The sequence below is a fragment of the Mastomys coucha genome, unplaced genomic scaffold, assembly GCF_008632895.1.
Source record: "Mastomys coucha isolate ucsf_1 unplaced genomic scaffold, UCSF_Mcou_1 pScaffold19, whole genome shotgun sequence".
Taxonomy (NCBI): domain Eukaryota; kingdom Metazoa; phylum Chordata; class Mammalia; order Rodentia; family Muridae; genus Mastomys; species Mastomys coucha.
The window spans coordinates 2,067,081-2,089,453 of NW_022196901.1; the positions used below are offsets into that span (position 1 = coordinate 2,067,081).

At 38.5% G+C, this 22,373-nt stretch overlaps 1 protein-coding gene across 10 annotated transcripts in view; it reads right to left on the reverse strand.

Annotated features, from left to right (window-relative positions):
• The window catches only part of Cdk14 (cyclin dependent kinase 14), a 596,871-nt gene that overhangs the window by 325,888 nt on the left and 248,610 nt on the right, over window positions 1-22,373 (reverse strand). For all 10 annotated transcript variants that reach the window (XM_031379952.1, XM_031379953.1, XM_031379950.1 and 7 more), the window contains one exon: window positions 19,503-19,597. In XM_031379952.1, the coding sequence (XP_031235812.1) occupies window positions 19,503-19,597 (95 nt within the window). The remainder of the gene's footprint in view (window positions 1-19,502; window positions 19,598-22,373) is intronic.

The following is a 22,373-nucleotide window of genomic DNA, read 5'->3' on the forward strand; positions in this document are numbered from 1 at the left end:
CTTGAATTTTAAAAGATATTGGACATTTTAAATTGATTGAACTTTTAATATGTAAAGACTATGGGACTGTAGATCTTGGGGATGAATAAGAAAGTAAGGGTTGAGGATTAATAGTGATGTGTTTGTGTGTCAAGTTGTGGGTCAATTGTAGTGGCTGGTTTTGTGTGTCAACTTGACACAAGCTGGAGTTATCACAGAGAACGGAGCTTCAGTTGGGGAAGTGCCTCCTTGAGATCCAGCTATGGGTCATTTTCTCAATTAGTGATCAAGGGGGTAGGGCCCCTTATGGTGGTGCCATCCCTGGGCTGGAAGTCTTGGGTTCTATAAGAGAGCAGGCTGATCAAGCCAGGGGAAGCAAGCCAGTAAGGAACATCCCTCCATGGTCTCCATCAGCTCCTGCTTTCTGACCTGCTTGAGTTCCAGTCCTGACTTCCTTTGGTGATAAACAGCAATGTGGAAGTAAGCTGAAATAAACCCTTTCCTCCCCAGCCTGCTTCTTGGTCATGGTATTTGTGCAGGAATAGAAAACCTGATTAAGACACTGACTAAGATAGGAAGTATAAGTATGTGTAGGTAAAGATCTCTTATTTTTGCCCCTTGCATTTTTGTTGTTGTTGCTGGGTTTTTTGTTGTTGTTTTTTCACTTGCTTGTTTGTTTTTTATTATTTTTTGCCTTGTTTGTAGCAGGGTCTCACTATATATATAGCCCAGGGTGGCCTGGAACTCAGTAGCTAGCTCAGACTGGCCTCAAACACTGATTTTCCTACCTCTGACTCCTCAGTGGTGAGTTTCAGATGTACCCAGTAAGAAGTCTGTTTTCCAAATCAGTTTGCTTTTTAAATTATTTCAATACATTTAGGGGCAAATGGACTTCAGGTTTCTCAAGTTCTGTATGTGGAAAAGCAAAAGTCCATACCTACAGAATCTGATGATAAAAGGCAGTGCCATATCTCTCAAAAATTTAAATGTGTCTACAGGGAACATGAAAAAGGCTCTGGTTCACAAAGCATGCAGGAAATCATTTCAATTCCTGCATTCTTAGTATTTCCAGGATTTTAAATGGATTAGAAATTCAGAACCATGTATATCCAAAAAGCAAATTATTGTCCTGCTTGTGATTTTAAAAAAAGCTAAAGTGCAACTCCTCCCTGCTTCTCTTTTATTTTGCCACTAGAATCTTTCCTCAGGTCACAGAGTATTTTGCTATGGGTATGTGTGTGAGATCACAGGAACTCTAAGCAAGAAAATGATTTCCTTCTTTCCTCCAAGTTTAGACACTTGCAATACTTCCAACGATAATGTCCCTAGGCATGTGACATATTTAGCAGGAATTCATGATGCTGCTTTAGTATGAACCTTGAGGTTTCTAGAAGCACAAACCAATGCTATGGCTAATCTAGCATGCTTTTAGCTCTAATGTCAACCTCTAGTTGGTGAGTTGGAACATTCAATACCCATCCTTTCTGTTGATCTGGTACAATTTGCCAAAAGAGAGGTTGTTGAAAAAGATTTCAAGAAAAAATAATAAAACCTTACTGCTTGGTTATAGAACAAATCAGCTGTGGTTTCCTGATTCCAGGGTGAACACAACATTTGATAATTTGCCTCACCCAATTTCAAACATGAATCAAATATACCATAAATAACTTTGTATAGTCATACTAGACAATTTGAGTAAAATATCCCTCAATATTTACTTCAAGCTAATTAGTGGGCTTGGCACATGATCAACTTACCATCTGAAACTGGTTATAATTTCTATCAAGGAGATGAGCATAAAAAACATTTGGCAACAAGTGACCACACACACACACACACACACACATACACCACACACTGAATACTAGATAACAGCCATAACACGAAAGTCTGTAATGATGAAGTTGAGTCATGGCCCCTAGTGAGAAAATGAAGTTACTGAAAGTTAAAAGAGAAGAAACAAGTGACTAATAAAAATATTTGAAAATTATGATGACTCAGATTTATTTTAACAGGAATTTTACATTTTTACAAAAATGAAACAACTTCAAAGTTGAGTATGGGATTTTTATGTTAATGTAGAGGATGGGTTCATTTAAAAGTGGGAAGGACACTTTGCAATCATAATTTCTGGTCTTCAATGTCTGTGTGTTCAAAACAATTTAAAACTACAAGTAACATATAAGAAGAATATATGCAAAAATGTACATGAGTAAATGCTCAAAGGTACTATGCCTGTGAGCATAAATCCCAAGTCTTCAAGCATAGCACGTGGCATCACTGCAGTCTCTGGATTGATGGACAGGGAGTGATGTGAAGCATCTTAACAATTGGCCAAGTTATGCCAAAGCAACAGATAAGGATCAGAATTCATTAGCTAAGCAAAGGACATATCATGCCCAAGTTAGACAGTGAAAGATGATTACTCTTCCTAGGAAGAATAAAATAGTATTTGACACTAGGCAAATTCTACTCAGTATTTTGTTCACTAGTAATATGTTAAAACACAGGAAGGGTATTAAATGTGTGGGGTGTGTGTGTGTTTGCTTGTGTGTGTATTTAATAAGATTTTTAAAACTGATATAAATTCAGTAACTTTAAGAAAATGCTAGATTTTACTAGATTGTTTTTTAAATTAACTTTTCTCCAATTTTTTGCTATATTCAGACTTTCTAGTACCATGTCTCATATATCTAGATCCTTAGATGAGAGCTCTATCCATTAACTGTAACTTAAAAGGTAACAGTCTATTTATAATCTATTTATAAGTTAGCATTTGTACTTCTTTAGAATGGATGGGTGCCTTAGAAAAACACTGTTTATTATATAGAAAGAAGGTATATTCAGAACAAAACTATATAAAAGAAGCAATGGGGACAAACTAAAAAGGAAAGAAATGAGTCTAGACAAAGGAAGTCCAATACATTTTCAATCAATGCACTGAGCTGTCTTTTAGGACACCAATACAGTCAGGGTTTTAACCCCTCATTGTCAGGAGCCATCTAGGAAAGGCTGAGCCTAGTAGGTGATTTTCACTGTTTTGCATAGACTGCTATGGATGAGCACTGGAGGCAAGGCCCTAAGAGACTAATCTCAGGATTTATTCTTTTTATTCATATGCCTTTCCTGTCATTATTAAATCAATATTACAATCCCCAAGAATGAGCCCTCCCTATTGAACAGATTTTCTGAAGATCAACGGAGATGTATTGTCTTGTAGTGATGCTATATAGACAAATAGATGATTTCTTAATTCCTAATGATAATGCTATAAGAATTCCTTAATTTATACTAGTAATTATTGAGCCCTTTATAATAAGGACTACAAGTAAGGCTCTCTGTGATATTAAAACTGCAATTAGAACTTTGCCAGGCTTTATATATTATGAGTTATTATGCTGAGATAGGAAGCAGGCATTGATACAGATTTACAATTTAGGAATAAATTCCTTTAGGCTATAAAACAATTAACAAAAGGTTGTAAAAGTAACAAAGATTTATTGTAGGTGCAAGCACAAAAGACACAAGAAATGTTGACTGGGATTATCTATACAAAACTTCTGTGTTAAATTAGACAAAGGAATTATAGTTTTAGACTCACAATGAACCCATGGGGCTAATAACAGATAATGAATGTCTAGTTATATAACTACTCTTTAGAGAAACACAGGTAAACATCTCTATTGCAACTTTTTGTCCAATATATGATTCAAATTTATGGTTGACCTTGTTGTGAACTTTTGGAATATCATATGATCTATTCTCCTGAAAGGTACAAAAAAATAGGAATGATGGCATTAGGAGGCAGAAGAGAGATCAGAATTAAGGATGTGAAGGAGAATAGGTTAGAAGTATTACAGAGATTAGAGTCTGAGCAGATGAGGAGAGACAAAAGACAGAAGAAAAATATAAGAGGAGCAGAGCAGAAGCAATACAGAAGTGGCAGCACATAGCAGGATATAACAAGGGCTGAGAAGAAAAGAGATAAGACTAGGAAGAGAGGGAACAGCAGAGATAGCAAAAAGTAGCAGGCAGGCTTTTCTTACAATGAAACCGGTTTTAAAATTCATTTAGCAATAAAAGGGTAGAATCTTTTTGTTTCTCTAGCAGTAACTGTTGAAGCGCATTTTTTATTAGAAATTTTCTTTATTTACATGTCATAAGATATCTCCCTTCCCAGTTTCCCCTCCAAAAAACAAAAACAAACAAACAAACAAATAAAAAAAACCCTGTTCCCTCCCCTCTTCCCCTGCTCAACAACCCACCCTCTTCTGCTTCCTGGCCCTGGCATTCCCCTACACTGGGGCATAGAACCTTCACAGGGCCAAGGGCCTCTCCTGCCCTTGATAACCAACTAGGCCATTCTCTGCTATACATATGCTGCTGGAGCCATTAGTCCCACCATGTGTACTCTTTGGTTGGTGGTTTAGTCCCTGGGAGCTCTGAGGGTACTAGTTAGTTCATATTGTTGTTCGTCCTAAGGGGCTGCAAACCCTTCAGCTCCTTGGGTCCTTTCTCTAGCTCCTTCATTGGGGACCCTGTGCTCAGTCCAATGGATGGCTGTGAACCTCTACTTCTATATTAGTCAGATACTGTTAAAGCCTCTCAGGAGACAACTGTATCAGGCTCCTGTCAGCCAGCACTTGCTGGCATCCACAATTGTGTCTGGATTTGATGATTGAATATGGTAGATTATCCTTTCTTGAGTCTGCTCCATAGTTTGTCTCTGCAACTACTTCCATTCCAACTACTTTTGTTCCTCATTTTAAGAAGGAACGAAGTACCCAAACTTTGGTCTTCATTCTTCTTGAGTTTCTTACAGCAGAAAATTTTCCTGAACAGAACACCAATAGCATGAGCTCTAAGATCAAGAATTGACAAATGTGACCTCATAAAATCACAATGCTTCTGTAAGGCTAAAGACACTGTCAATAGGACAAAACAGCAACCAACAAATTGGGAAAAGATCTTTACCAATCCTATATCTGATAGAGGGATAAAATCTAGTATATACAAAGAATTCAAGAAGTTAGACTCTAGAGAACCAAATAACCCTATTAAAAAGTGGCGTACAAAGTTAAACAAAGAATTCTCAACTGAGGAATACCGAATGGCTGAGAAGCACCTAGAGAAACTTATATTTTATCTAGAATGAGTGAGTTCTTTCTGCCCTAACACTTGCTCTATGGAGCTTGCTTGTAAGGGTATTTGCTTCATTCACCAAAAATTTAGGAATATTTGAGTATAGGGATGTGGTGTGTGTGTGCGTGTGTGTGTGTGTGTGTGTGTGTGTGTGTGTGTGTGTGTGTAACTATGTAAGTATGAGACATGTAGCTTGCTAGCCCCAACAAGAGTATATCAAAGTATGTATGAATATATATGAATGAATGTAAGAGCATGTGTGCATTTATGTGTATTTGCTTGTGTAAAAGTTTTGCCTTTTGTGAGTGTGACTCTCTTCTCCTGTTCCAATAAAAGTTAATTGCTCCAGACCATCCTCCTTCCTCCCTAGTGAAAGGCAAGCTTTTGGGCAAGAGACAAAGGCTCCCTAGCAATTGATCCTTTACTTAATCCCTGGCTGTTAAACAACAGGGATTAATTCACCCAGAGGCCTGAAGCTTCTAGCTTCAGAGTAAGTTAGAATCAAGACAGGTAAACATTTTTATAGAAAGCAACCTAATCTCTAACAAGATCAAGTCTTCTCCCACCAATGCTCTTCCTCCTCAGCTACCTCAGAGAGGACCCAGAGCCAGTGGGCTAAACTCCCAGCACCTAGAGATCCTAGGTCTCTAGACAAAGGATGGAAGGGAATGGTGTGGCCTCTGGGGTGAGGTACTCAGACAAATCTGTGAGGTGATAACAGCTTCAGAATTTTCCAGTAGTTAGACAAGTGCCCACTTAAAAAGAGAATAAGGTCCCCTTCTCTAGGTGTCTGCCACACTCTCTAAGATACTTTAGTGAAAACTTACTGTATTCTCAAACACATGTGCATACAAACACATGCATATGCACACACACATTCATACTTCTGTGGAATATTGAAATGAAACTGGACATTATCTACTACAATGTTAGTATGAGGCACATATAATCAGAATCTTGCTGTAGCCCATGGGATGAAAAGCTGCTCGCTGACCTCTTACAGATGATATTATCAAAAAAAACTAGGATGAAGTGTCTTTGACCCCTTAACAACCTGCCCGTCAATTCATAGTACTGTTCAGTGGGCTGAAATCTGATTTTGTGTTTATAAATAAAGATCATTGGTCTTTTATTTCCCTCTAATAAATATTCGGAATAATTAGATTCTTTCTCATAGCTCATTCTTGTAGCAATGTTGACTTTCTGTTCTACTGTTAGACTTAGATGGCTAGCTTCAGTATATTCTCAAATTTCTAACTAAATAACTATCGCTGGCTGCCATTGTTGCTTCTGTTCCACATCCAAGAAAACTAGAGAGTAATAAAGAAGGGGGGAGAAAAGAGAATAAACTTGAGCTTCCAGATGCCATTGTCCATGGAAGAAACAGGATCGCTAACTGGGGATCCAAGACAGAAAGCAGGTTATACAGCAAGGAAAAATGAAAAATACACCAAACAGAAAGTTCTCACTTAGCAAACAGTTGTCATGACTAATTACCCTTTTAGATTCTGGATTATGAAGTGGGGATGAAGCATGGGCATCTGTTGAGGATTTAAATCTGGAGTGTGTGTGGCAGCTAGAAAAGAGTAAATTACTCACTGAACTAGGAACTTAACTCAGGATATTGAAGCTCTGACTAAGAAAGAAAAGAAAAAAGAAAAAGCATCTTAGTGATATAAATGATGAAACTGCAAAGCCAAAGGGTATATTTCTCTACAACATGAATGCATATTTCTATTACACTATCATCATACAAACATTGAGACAAGTCATAACAAATGACAATTAGGAAGGATAAATATTCCTATTCAAATAAAAATCTTAATAAAGACATTGTATATCTTATTTATGCCTCTAAAATTTTTAAGGTCTGGATGGTAATATAGCCATTGTTAATTTGATTATCTTCACTCTCATGACCTTTGTCACATTTATCAATAGAGGAATAGCAAATTGTTGGATGCTTTGCAATATTAACCTGAACAAAAATTAATAAATTATGCAGTGATTTATCCAAGTTTAAGAATCATTCATGATGGAACTTTCTAACAATAGATGAGGTTCCAATATAAGGAGGACAAACAGAAAATACTACTTTATATTCTGCCAATCCACACATCAACACATTTTAGGTGCTCCAAAGCAAAGAAGAGCTACATTAGCATGGTAAAACACAAAGGGACAGATATTCCCCACTCAGTGAAGAAAGTCTAGAAGCAATACTGTTTATGTAAAGAAGTGTCAGGAGACAGAGACACTAAGACACAGAAAGTCTACATCTAGTCATCTCTAGTATGAGAAATTAATTGAAAGTCTTCAGTAGCTACTTAAGTTTCAGATTAATCTTCCCTACTTTTTACAGATAGGCCCCTTTCTAAAATGCACAGAAGGCACCAGAACTAAGAACCCAAATAAGATCACAGGAATTCAAAGGAGGAATACTAAGTGTAGCCTATCCCCTAATCTATTTCCACAGGATTCATCACTGGGCTTTCTTTAGTCATAATTCTCTATGACCATGCTCTAGTGAATGGCTACATACTAAGTCTATATGGGCAACACTAACTGGTCTCTACAGGTTTAAAAAAAATGAGAGCACCCAGTTGAGTAGATAAGGAAGAGTGGCAGATTTTAGATGAGGTGGGAGAGGGGTATATAAACAATGATCATAATATTCTGGGTAAAATTCTCAAAAAAATTAATTTTTCAAAAAAGTACTGGAAGATGCTTTACTGGCAATCTGAAAGAACAGTGGGGAAGGTGGTTACCAACTGCCAGAGCATCTCCATAAGATGGAGTAATTCCTTCTTATGCTGACGATCAGAGTCTACCTGCTACCCACACACTCCAAGATATTAATCAGACTATTCTGTACCAAGTATCTAACCCGTCTTTAAAATTACATGGCAGCCACAGCAAACTACAAAAAAAAATGTAGGTAACAGGGGTAAGATAGCTCCACTAGTATTCAATACTACCCTTAGTATTTTCAGTAGATAAAACATGCTGCAGCTTTAAAATCAAGAGCATTCATAAATGGAATATATTACAAATGCATACCACTAGACATTTCAAAACAGGAAAGCTTAACTACAATATGTAAAACATGAAAATGAGAAAGTGTCCAGTAATCCCAAACTAAAGGAAAATAAAAAATGGAAGACATAAAAAGAGAAGATTAAGAAAAAACTTGAAAAGCAACCCAAAGATCAGATTGTTAAATCCTACAGAGAGAAAAGATTTTTAAATCCTACAGAGCTGTCAAGTTACTGTGAACTCCTGTGGAATGTTACCTCCATTCCATTTTGTATGCTATATAGCAATGTACACATTCCCACTTAGAATTTGTTAATGATGCTTTCTACAATCAGCATGGACCTAATCAAACTTAATTCAAAGGTAATTGGAATCATTGATTATCTTCATCCTCATCTTGGGCACATTCATCGAATAAAATCCTGCATTTGTAAGTAAAGCTTTCTCTAATTCCTTTGTACTCATTAGTTTTGATAGTTTTATTCTACTTAAAGTGCCACCTTCCTGCTCCTCTTATATGAACGTGCACTGTCATGCAAGGTTATTATTTTTCTGAAGAAGTATGATAGCATTTCTGGTGAGCACGAGAAAATTAAAACTGACTTCCTTTTCTTTCCAAGAAACTCTCTTGTTTCCTATAGCTCATCTTCCCTGTGATTTCCTAACTACTATATGCCTGTGGTTTCAACGATAAAATAATCAAATAATGTGAGAAATTAAAATGAAAACAAAACAAATCCACAGAGGTAGAATGTGTGCAAACAAAATGGTCTGAAATGCAGTGGAGTATACTTATGACTATTGTAGAGCCAGGCATTCATTTACAGCAAGATAGCAATCAGACTCATTTTCCATTTCCATTTTATAGCCAAGTCCTGAGTTATGATTGGGGCATGTGCTATGAACGGCAACCAAGTGAAGTGACCCCGTAGTGCTTCTGCAAGTGTGATATAAACCCAAGGAAAAGACACAATAAATCCCCAAATCCAACCACATCATGAACAAGCTGCTGAAAATGACTGAAAGAAACTACATTACCTTATTAGATGAGAAAAGTCACCGGGGAAAAGGAGAGAATAGAAGCTAATTGACTTTGTTTTACCAATTAGAGAAAGCAAAGAGTTCATAAAAGAACCATGATAGAAAGCTAGCTCAACTCCTTTTCATTTCTTCAATTTCCCCTTTATGGTTCAGAACCCCTGCATCTCATACTGCCTGCACAGGCTGCCAGCTACCGTGCCTGCATCTGTTCTTCCACATTTGGTACTGGCTTCTGAATGACAAGAGTCCCCCTCACAATGTGTAATCACAGACAGAACCAGTTCTCCATATATAAAATGAAAACATCCTTAACATCCTTCATAAAGGAAAGTCGTTGAGTCCAAGCCAGGCTTTCAATTGTCATCAAGTCACAAAACTACCATAGTCCCACCACACATCTACAAAGTGTGGTTGCAATCTAAACTCACATGGTTTGTGGAAGTATATTACCTAACATCATTCAGGTATCAGGACTTAGTAAAGACAGACGCAGAGACACACACGTGAATTTTGTATATTTTATGTGTGGTTTCTGTTGTTGTCTGTTTAGAGGATCTTGCTATGTAGTCCAAACTGCCCTCGAATCCTTAATCAGTTTTGGATAATCGTCCAAAGTGCTAGGATCACTAATGTGTACCATCATCATGCTGGGGCAAAGGCTGTGTATTTGTATCTTTAGACTCAGAAGAGAAGGGTCTGTCAAGGTAATCAATCCATTTATGCTGAAGAATAAATGAATCAATTAATGATCAGCTAAATGAGCATAATAATTTTAGTTTACAAAAAATGTGCCAAATAAGACAAATTTATGTAATAATATTTAAACTGGTTCCTTTGCTATCTACCTTGGAGATGCCTGCTTTGTGAATAGTGACGCGACACAGGACTTGTCCATTACTATGGAGACTCAAAAGATGACAGGATACAGGTACCGTAAAGAGCTGAGGTACTTGAATGAACTAGGTTTTCTTTTATTTTCTTTTTTAGATATGAAAATAAACTTATTTTATTTGTATATATAACAACAATTCTAAGAAAGACTAAAGAAAACCAAGTCACAAATTAATAAATAAAATTATGAAGTTAGCAGGGCATGATGGCACACTCCTGGAATCCTTTTGCTCAGGAGATCAGGATCAGAAACTCAAGGTACCAACAACAACAACAACAACAACAAAAAACAAAAACAAAACAAAACAAAAAAAAAAGTTCTTGAAATCAGTCCAATTCACAAGAACCAGGGCAAGTCATAAATCTGAAAGTTAACATTTTCAAGCTAATTTTGATACCATCAGAAAAGCAAAGTACCAGGTTTGGATCTATCACTTTCTGCTGACATGTCAACCTGGTTTTCTTTATCAGCAAAACAGAGCAATCTCATGCCTGATATAAGGTTTCAGTGTGGAACCTTACATGTCCTAAGACACTTAACTAACATATGTTATTGCAATGCAGACAGCACAGGATAGGAACCTTCCCCACTGAATTTCAAATGGGGTTCTGCGCATCCTATTAAATGAACACATTTAGTGATAAAGTACTGTGACTCTCTAAGATGCCAAGCTTAATTTAGCAGTAACACAGAGCATTGGAATATTCTTTCCAAAAAAGATAAAGCCGGCCCCCTGGACCTCTTGCACATGGATTCTATGTCCTTTCTAGAACACAGGCACCCCCTCCTTCCTGTTGGCTTCTCATCTCTCTCACTTCTGTCACCTTGTCATCCTATTTGCTTTGCTCTAGTTCCTGTCAACACATGCACAACCTACACTGGCTATTGTCTGCTGTCACATCTCAGCGCCAGCTCACACTCAGGCAAAGAAATTACCCGTCTTGTTTTACACGAATCATTTGTAAGTTAACATGCTTGCACTGTCTTTTTCTATATTTAGCTAAACTGCCCTTTAGAAAATAGTCAAGTGCATTGTTTGACACAGCATTTACCTTGAAGGCTGAACTCCTGATTTCACCAGACAATTTTCTGACCCTTGATTACATCGCTGTAATTGTCAATTATGGCCCCCTACCTGTGACAGACACAGACTGGCCGAGCACATCATCACCACTTCTTTATCAGAATTCCTAACTCAGATACAAGGAGAGAGGTCAAAGACAGTCCTGTCTCATACACCCAACTGACTTTTCTCCCCAGGAATGTCATTTCAATAGTCAATAGGTTTGGGAAAAGCTGAGGAAGCAAACATAATCAGAACGTCACACTATCTCACAAGCAGACTTCATGACCCCTCTCTTAAGAGCTCATTAGAGTTTGGTACAATTAATCAAATCTTGGGACAACAAAATAAGAGTAGGTTCCTTACTTAACTAGAATGAAGATAAGCAAAACTTAATGTCGAAATATAGTTTTGAATTCTGCCAATAGTTAGTATCACCCTGTATATCTATAGAGGTAGAAATTTATTCTAAGTCACCTTTAAAAAGCTAGATTCACTCTCGCCTATGTACAATTTAGATGATTTCTCAAAGATCATAAGCCTAGGATCTGTTGGCATGTCACCTGCAGTTCACCTCACATCCCTACCTGTAACTGGATAATAAAGGTATTCTAGTGACTGCTTATGAAATGGTACAAGGGACCTGGGGTACTATATTCTACATTGGAATGCCTGATGTATGCTAAAAAAAAATGCTGTGTTTCAAGAGTTAATTAATTAATTTTTGACATAGGATTTTACTATATAGTGCTGACTGCCTGGAACTCATGGAGATTTCTGCCCATGACTCCTGAGTGCCGAAACTAAAAGCATACACTACTAATACCAGCCTGTTCTTTGAATCTTGGTAAGAAACAGGAACTCTTTGCCATTACAAAACAGTAGACACACATTACTTTGGGGATCTTGTGCAGCCAAAACATGACATGTGACTTCAGTTCTGCCAACTAAACAAACAATATTGGCTCACTGGATAGGAACAACCCAAATAATCAACGAGGCTGCAGAGGTTATCTTGACATTTTGACAACATTAGCAAACAGTATCATCTATTAGCCTACGGAAGCTATACTTGTAAGTGAGAGGTGAAACCTTTTTTTTAAACACTTCTGATGGCTGCAAGTGCTCAGGGAACACTCCCTGCCATGGTTCTTGCTCTGGGTCTGGCTGCCTAGCTTCACCTGGCCGTTCTTGTTTTAAAGTATAATAAGCAGGTCCATCAACCACAATACCCACTACAAGATGTCCTGATTAAATCAGCCAGAGAGACTTTCTGCTTCGCAATAGGGAACACTGACTCGCACATTCATTTGGAACAAAAAGATTCATTAATTCCTCAGACAAGAATGTCTCCATATCCAGCCCATTGGCTGACTCTGTCTCCATAGCCAGTCCATTGGCTGAAGCTGCTCTGCTAAAGCATCAGATTTGTTCTGTAACTTCTACTTAGAAGAGCATTTATTTGGAGGAAAAAGAAAGAGTTTAAATGTAGGAAATAGTAGGAAATATTGTTGGAATGTAAATCAACCAGGCAGACAATGTTCTCCATTGGAATGAGGAGCCAGAATTGTTTGTTTAGTTGGCAGAACTGAAGCCACATGTCATGTTTTGGCTGCACAAGACCCCCAAGTAATGTGTGTGTGGTGTTTTTGTAAAGGCAAACTCTCTTAAATGTGAGTTAAAGTGATAAAAACTTTGTCTCTTTCTACTTCTCTATCTTTCCTGTCTGTCTCTCTCTCTCAGTCTGTTTCTCTGTCTGTCTGTCTGTCTGTCTGTCTCTGTCTGTCTCTGTCTCTCTGTCTCTCTGTCTCTCTCTCTCTCTCTCTCTCTCTCTCTCTCTCTCTCTCTCTCTCTCTCTCTCTCTCTCTCTCTCTTAGGGGTGGAGGCAGACAGTGTGTGTACAAAACTATTTAATGAGGTCTCTACTATACCAGATACTGGTATGCACTAGATGCACTAGACAGCGAGGGAGTCACTGCCCTTCTTAAATTTGGCTCATTTAGAAATCAGGACAATTTTTCTACAAGGGTGGGCCCTCAGCACAGTGCCTCTGCCACGGATGAGGGAATGTCACAGTATTCAATTCATAGATCTCTCTTCTGTAGTCTACACTCATTTATATGGAGTCCTAGTTATGGACTAATGCATGAAGAACCAAGCCAACACTTAAGATGTTAAAGCAACAAACATCATAATCTTAGTTAATGGACATTTCTGGCTGTGTTTTTTTTAATATTATTTATATATTTTTATTTATATGAGTATACTGTAGCTGGCTTCAGACACACCAGAAGAGGGCATCCAATCTCATTACAGATGGTTGTGAGCCACCATGTGTTTGCTGGGAATTAAACTCAGGACCTCTGGAAGAACAGTCAGTGCTCTTAACTGCTGAGCCATCTCTCCATGGCTGTGTTTTATAAAATTTGCAGAACTATGAAAACGCATTACATTGTTTTTGGTGATCTTTCAATCATGTATGATTTTTTATCACATTGTCTTAGTTTAGAGCTTATCAGAAGAAATAAAATGACTGCTTCTATTCCTATTGTGATTGGTTATAGGCTCTTTGTTTTCCTTCTCTTTTTTAAAATTTTATTTATTTTTTTACACTGCATATTTTATTCCCCACCCCGTCCACCCTCTGACTGCTCTACATCCCATACCTCCTCCTCACCCCCTGTCTCCACATGGATGTCTCCATACCCCCACCCCACCTAATCTCTAAACTCCTTAGGACCTCCAGTCTCTTGAGGGTTAGATGCATCATCACTAAATTAACACAGACTCAGCAGTCCTGTACTGTATATGTGTTGGGGGCCTCAAATCAGCTGCTGTATGCTGTCTATTTGATGGTCCAATGTTCGAGAGATCTCAGGGGTCCAGATTAATTGAGACTGCTGATCCTCCTACAGGGTTGCCCTTCTCTTCAGCTTCTTTCAGCCTTCCCTAATTCAACAACAGGGTTCATCTGCTTCTGTCCATTGGTTGGGTGCAAATATCTGCATCTGACTCTTTCAGCTGCTTGTTGGATCTTCTGGAGTGCGGTCATGCTAGCTAGGTCTCTTTGTGTGAGTACTCCATAGTTTCAGTAATAGTGTCAGGCCTTGAGACCTCCCCATGAGCTGGATCCTACTTTGGGCCTGTCGCTGGACCTTCTTTTCCTCAGGCTCCTCTCCACTTTTACTGACAGCTTCTGAGTGGTAATTCATACATTAGCATTTGTATACAATCCATATACGTGTTTTTACGGCTCAGGACATGAGGGCACATAGCCATGTTACCATCATGACAATCAAGGCAACAAAGGTAATAGGCATGACTGTCTCCTACACCCTCAGAGCCTTTTTAGTCATTCATGGTTTTGGTGGAAAGAACAGTCTATGTAATATCTGGTCTCCTAACTGTCCATGTATAATATTGTGTTGATAACTTTAGGCAACATGTAGTTAATCTCTAAAACCTATGTATCTTGCAAAATTGAAATTTGGTACATATCTGGTAAGCTCATTCAATTTTTTGAGTTAGTTAGTTTGGCTGGCTGGTTGGTTAATCAGTTAGCTAACTAGTTAATTAGTTTTGGTAGGATCTCACTAAGTTGCCTTAGTTGTCGTCGAATGGATCTAGTGATTTTGAACTGATAGATCTCCGCCTGCTTCTGCTCCCCGGGTGCTGACATTAGAGGCATGTACCACCATGCCTATATTGCTTCTTTTTGTACATCATTATTGTTAAACATGCAATGAAAATGATGCTCAAGATTTCTCTCTATTTTACAATTTAAAGCAAAACACATCATTATGAAATGAATGGCAAAATACATCTTATAATCACGTTTCTGTGTTTACTATGCCTTACACTTTTCATCATACTATTAAACCCAGTGTTGTGGTACTCATTTGTTTTTATCAAAATTTTTGTTGTTTTTATCAACAAATTCATTGCTTGAGCTTTCTGTTTAAGTAGAAGAAAAAAATTTTTTGCTAGCCTTGTCGAAACTGAGTGTTTCTAAATGGTATCCTATTTCTCTTTCAATTCTTAAAGCCATATGTGGAATACAGAGAGCTATACCCTTATATGAGGTCATTACAGAAGCGCCTTCCTTTTCAAACCTGCTAAGCCTTTGCCTGGTCAAAGGTAACTCTTTACATCTCTCATCTGAAGGCTCTGTTGGAGGCATGCTTCTCAGAGGCTCATGTGCCCTGCCACAGAGACATAGCCACCTGGGGCGGCCATGGCCAAGTCCCAGCTTTGAAGCTTCTAGCTCATGACATCCACATGCTGTGAAAGTGGGTAAGAAACTCAGTTTCAGAAAGTTTTAGTGACTTTTCCTGGCTCTTGGGAGAGTGAACAAAGTTCTATTATCCACTAAATTGCTGGGCTAATCTCCAAAGTCATTCCCTTGAGCTTTCTTCCATATCACGAACATTCCACCCCTTATTTCATTATTCTCAGAAGGCTTTAAAAAAACTACAGTGTCGATGGGAACAATATAAAAGAACTAGGATTAGAGTTCCATGTCAAAGAAACGGGTAGAAATGCATTATACTGCATGAGCATTGTCATAAATATAAACCCGTTGCACATGGAGGCTTATTTGTGTACTTCAGAAATCCACTAAAAATGTAACTCTAAGTGGAAAGCAAAGATACAATAGCATCTAGAAATTTGTCAAAACTTCTTCCTTTCCCTTTACATCAAGGGTTTTAATGAGTGTGCTCTATTGATTTTTTCCTGTATTATTTATCTTAATATCTTATTTCAAAAAACGTTTGAAATACTTGTTTTCTGATGGTTCATTGTTTGTTTATTTTGATGGTAGTTTATTTGGTAAACAACCTAGGCATGAACTTGTAGTAGTTTGAATGATGAATGCCTCCCCTCCTCCCCAGCCAAGGGACACAAATCTGAACACATGGACCCCAGCTGTAGCCACAATTGGGGACACTGTGGAGAAGCCGTTCACTGATGTCCAGCCATGGGGGTCCACAGCCTCATCGCAACTCCAAACTGTCCTTAGCTTTATGTTCACAGTTCAAGATATAAGCTGAGCTTCCTGGCTCTTGCCCATGCCTTTGGCTTGCTGACATGCCTCCCCAACTAAAAATGCAATTTAAACATGAAAGCAAGGATACAGTAGGGTCTCAGAAATTGTCAAACTGTCTTGCTTCCCCCCTTCTAAAGTCATAAGTCAGAATCAACAGAAATGCAGTTCTCTGCCATGGAGATGTTTCTCCACACCATTCCTTTTGGAGACAGGATCTTGCTAATTTTACCAGGCTGGCCTTTAACATGTTCTCCAGTCAGCCTTATATTTGTGACTCTCCTGCTTCAGGCTCTTGAGTGGTTGGAAATACAAGTATGCGACACTAGACACTATTAGAAGTACTATTAATGGCATAGGACAATGAAAATACTACTACTCAGGAAGGAAGTTCCATCAACTTTAAAATCCGATGGTATCATTATAAATTTTGGGAAGGTTTTGATTGCAATGTTTGAGATTGATTTCAGAGCAGACTAAATAATAAAGCCACATGTTTATGTGTGAATATATAGACAGATATATGTATATGTATATCTATGTGTATATGTACGAGTATATGTATGTGTATATGTATATGTATATACGCGTGTTTAACTACAGACCAGGGGACTGTATAGGGCAATAATATAAAATCTTGCTTTCTGAAAACAAATCTCCTTTCCCAGTTCTGACCAAAGTCTACAACCAAGTACAGCCACAATGAACAGGGATACACCAATCAGAAGACAAAGCAAGATGGGCCTGAAAATAATTCAACCTAGCTCTTAGCTTTCTATTTTTAAGTAGTAAAAATCATAGAATTATGCAACAGTATATGAGAACATTAAAAATAACAATGAGCTCAGCATGGTATCATATACCTATAATCAATCACAAGGCTTGGGACATTGAAGCAGGAGGACCTCAATAGCAAGACCCTATTTAAACACACAAAAAAGATGAACGTGGATGTGAGTCCTTAACACAGTGCCAACAAAAAAACCAACAAAGCAGGCTTGCTGTTTTCAGTGTTGCCGTCACACTTCTCTCACACACTCATCTACCACTCTGTCTCCATTTGTCTCATTATCCTAAGCTCACATCACCCCCTGGCTTCCTACCTTACACCCACAGTGGTTTTCAATCCATTTTCAAAGGCATTTCAATCTATAGACTCGTGGTCACTTCCTAGTGATATGACACGAGCAAGGGAAGTTTGTTTGTGTTAGACATGTTGAGAACAATCTATCTAAAGGAGTGATTCTTTTTTGTTTTGGTTTGGTTTTTTTGAGACAGGGTTTCTCTGTGTAGCTCTGGCTGTCCTGGAACTCACTCTGTAGACCAGGCTGGCCTTGAACTCAGAAATCTGCCTGCCTCTGCCTCCCAAGTGCTGGGATCAAAGGCGTGCGCCACCACCGCCCGGCCATGAGTGATTCTTAAGGTATCATCAGTGTAAGTACAAAGAGTAAGTATTTAGAATTTAGACAGTCTTTAGGGAGTGAGCTTCATAGTGAGAAACTGACATAAAATCAAGCTACTATTTCTACAAAAACAGGCAACGTCCCTGAAACGCTGACTTCAGTGGTTCACTGGAATACCATGTGACTGCAACCCTGAAAACAAGGTGTAGCAAAGGGGCTTCAGCAGAGAGAACAGATGGAGGCACAGAGACGAATGAGACGAAAGCAAGCACGAGAGGAAAGGGGAGAAAACCATGGTAAAGGGAGAATTTAAGAGGAGGCAGGGCGATCACAAACCATGACCGCTCTCCTCACGTAGGATGCTCTGAGTGCCTGTTCTGTGGTTGATTAAGACCTTTGATATCAAGGTCCATTAGCACAGGGACTAGGGAAATTTTCACTCACACAAAGAAAAGTGCTAATCGATCTTAATCAGTAAATATCACAGAAGGTAGTGGGATTACCCTGTTTTGCTGCCAACTCTATAGAACATAATTAAATGACATACAATCTCACATACACATTGTTTTTTGCTTTACGAACAAATTGCACTTTCTTTTACGATTTCATGATTTTCAAAATCTTACTTGTTAGTTTTTCTACCAGGTATGTTAATGTAGGTGCCTCAAACAACGCTTTTTCTTCCACTTTAATTACCCAATTAGATCAAGTAAATAAATATCCTTTCTGTAAAGCACTGCAGAAGATAGTAAGTATAGGTAGAAAAATCTAGATTTTATTGAAATATGTAAATCAGACATACTAGAAAACATGAATGGTAAGTTCCAAGCTGAAGTCATCTCAATACATTATTGACTCAAAATCATGAAGGAAACAAAAGAAATCATATTTGCATTGATGTATGAATCTGCTTCCATTCTTGGTAGCATGTAATATATGCAACTTGCTAGCTCTAGCTGTCCTTGTGGCTGCATTACCATATTATTCAAATGTATCTATCATTTATATGTAAATAGACAAGATGAATAGCTTTTTCATGAGACAACAATTTTCAAATGATAAACAGAGGCGGACATTAGCAAGATAAAACTGCCTCAAATATTCATTCTTCCATACTTTTAAAGAAAATGGCTTTTTTTATTTCAGTAGAAATAGTGCGGTAATTATAAAAATGGGACTGTAGTACAGTCAAAATACTGGTAGCTATTCTTCTCAATAAAAAATCTGCACCGATGTCATTTGTATCTTATAAATTACATGTTCTCAGATCCATCTGTGAAAACTCCAATGCTAATTATCATGGTTACGTTCCATGATTCCACAGTTAACTGCTGAGACACTGCTACACAAACACCATATGTTTCACTGAGTGAAATGAAGAAAGATTAATTACCAGTTGAAGTTCAGGTCTTTCAGCAGTGACACCCTCAACACAAGATTGTTACATGGTTTGCTATACAAATCACAAGCTTTAGTTAATAGCTGAAATAACTGAGGTGGAAAACTCTGAAGACTAAATTGTAAGGATCAGGGTCCTCTTTGCCGTCCCTCCCCCTAAAAAAAAATCTACCTAAGGATGCTTTTGAAAAGTCAAATTACAAATCCCAAGGAAAACATTTGTGTTGTTTCTCAATTCCTTTGATAGTGTGCATCATTTCTGATATGCCTACAAATCACAATGCAAGCATACTAGTAACAAGCAGGCTATAGACAAAGCCTGTGTCGAACAAAATGCATTCTCAAAAACCTGGCACATGGCCATTATTTTATGCAAGATTATGCCACATGTATTCAGAAAAACCATTCATTTCAGCATAGCAACTTAAAAACCAACTCAATCTCACTGTGAGAGTTTTCTCCATATGTAACTAGTACAGCCTTGATTCTTCTTATTCCACTTACCACATATTCAAAGACAAGTGTCAGTGTCTCCTTAGTATGGATGATGTCATGGAGCAGCACAATGTTTGCATGCTTTAGTCCTTTCAACAGAGAAGCTGTAAAAGAACGAGGACAGAGAGAGACGTTATCATTGGTTGCCACCAACCAGCATGGTTCATTATCCATTTGGTAATTCTCAGAAGGAAGATTTCTATTTCCCATGTTGTCTAAGCCAGTAACAATTCAGAATAACGGGTGGAAGAACAAGATTTTAATTGACATAAACCTTTCCCAACCATTTCAGCTCAGTTGTTAGTGGTCTAGGATAGGCTGCACTGAGTTCGACAGAGTCCACATACTTGCTGGGGTTCCAGTTGTTTCAAAGGAAAAATTTAAAATGTATTTGTGTGAGAGAGCATATGTGTGTGCACATGGCACAGCACACACGTGGAGGTCAGAGGGCGATCTGCAGGAATTGGTTCTCTCATACATTGTAGGTTCTGGGAAAGAACTCCACCACCAGGCTTGGCAGCAAGAGCTTCTACCCTCTGAGCCATCTCGCTAGCCTTCAATTAAAGATTATTTACTATCAAATATGGTTTTGATTAGCATATTCTCCATGTGCACATAGTCTAGTACTGGGTGGAAAGTCATGTAAGTATCAACTAGAGCATATTGCTTCATACTGTAATTGAGTTTCAAATCCGTAATGACTTTCTGAAGAGAATAATAGTTTTACCAATGACTGAGAGTGCAGTGTTAATGTCTCCAACTTCAATTGTGGCTTAATTAAAGTATCTTTTGAGTTCGCTCATTTTATTGCTTCTCATATTTCATTTATTTTTCACATTTGTTTGTGCATTTGCTTATGTCCTAATTAGCTTCAGCTGTCAGGCTGATATAGTTTACAGTTATCAGAGGAAGTCCCGATTAAGGGGTTGCCTCAAATCAGACAGTGTCTGCCCTTGTCTATGGCATGCCTAAGATGCAGGAGGGCCCAGCATCCTCAGGCAGTTGTTGCTGGGCTCTATATGAAAGCCATCTGAACAGAAGGCAGGAAGAATCCAGTAAGGAAGTAAAACAAACAAACAAACAAACAAACAAACCTCTCTCTAAGGTTTCGTCTTCAAGTTCCTGCCTTCTGCTCCGATTTCCATCTGTTATGGATGTAAGAAACCCTTTCCCACACAAGCTGCTTTGGGGCATAGTGTTTATCACAGCAGTGGAAATCAAGCTAGTGTGCATGCACATGTACACATGGGTGTATGTGGGGGGCAGGCGTGTTATTGCAGGGGCCAATCCTTTCCACCTGAGTTCCCTGGTGCTGACCTCAGGAGGCCAGGCTTGATGGCACGTTCCCTTTGCCTAGCTCACCACTTCAGCAGCCCTGCCTCTTTAGGCTCTCGAGGTGCTGATATTCACACACCTGTATCATGCTTTGGTTTGTTTGTGAATTTTAGGAATGTGTGTTGTTTATATCTGGACTTAACTCTTAACTGCTCTGCCCCAAATTATCTGCTTTGCCCTTAACCTAACATGGCCTACTCAGTCTGTATGTGAGTGCTTACTTAGTGAGTCTTTTATGATCACTTTTCTTTTATCTTACCATACTGCCATAAGAGGGTGAAGTTTTACAAACAGCATTTAACTGAACCATATGTTTTTAAATACTATTCAGTCGATGTCTGGTTTTAATCGAGGGATTAAAACCTTTACATTTATTTTAGATATTAAATGTGGGTATGCTTACCATTGGCATTTCCCCTGAATACCTTGCAATTTAGTTTTCATTTATTTTGTTTGTTTTTATCTTATACATTTCTGAGGGGTTTAATTAACACTCACTTCATTTCATTTTTCCTTTTTTTTTTTACTCATTTTCTACTGAGCTTTATTATTTTCAACCCAATGAAGCTTTCTGTTTGGCTAATATAGCCAAAGGGATGAAGGAAAAATATTTAACTCATATTGCAATATTCTAGATAGTGTTCTCTAGTTTCGTGGTGGATTTATGATGAGGTCATTAGCTAAAGTACACAGGTCCCTATCCTTCCCTCATTTATTCTCTGTCTCTGTCTCTTTGTCTCTCTGTCTGTCTATCTGTCTCTCTGTCTCTCTCTCTGTCTCTCTCTGTCTCTCTCTCTCTCTCTCTCTCTCTCTCTCACTCTCTCTCTCTCTCTCTCTCTCTCGCTCTTTCTCAGATTCCTTCATTCTACCCTTACTCATTCAATGGACTGGCAGCCTAGCTGGAGAGTCCTCTCTCTTTCCACTCTCTTTCTCCTCTATACAATAGATGCCCACAGGTAAGCTATCCTTTTCCATTGGCATCCTCCTTCCATCCCCTGTCTCCCTTCTTCATTTTCAACATCATGCAAGATGGACCGCCCTTTCTTTATATAACATCAGCTCCACAGAGGCAATGCCTTCCAAGAGCCAACACTCCTGGCGCCTCGCAGCTTCAACCTACTTTGCTATATGTAGGCATTGCTGTGAATGACATTGAGTCTAGCTTTCATTTTGAGTATTTTCCTAAGCTCCAAAGAATCTATCTTCTCTTTCCTCTTCAGTTTCTTAGCCCTCTCTTAGGCCTCCCCAGAATTGCTGACTCTATCCACAGGCTTCTAAGGTTGTCTATTGATCATGAGGGATGAGTCAAGTGTGCTATCAGGGAGTGTGAATGAACGTAATCAAGAGCAGGCTGCTAACCTCCTACTCCACAAGGAAAAGAACATTTCTCCTATTGGTACATCCCTACTTGTATACAATGCACGCACATAGAGGAACTCAAATTTACTAGCTGTCATTTATTTCAGCCTCTTAAGAACGGGGTACCTGTTATTTGAAAGAGGAGCCATACAGCCACCTGACAGCTCTTCCTCAAGATAACCTGAC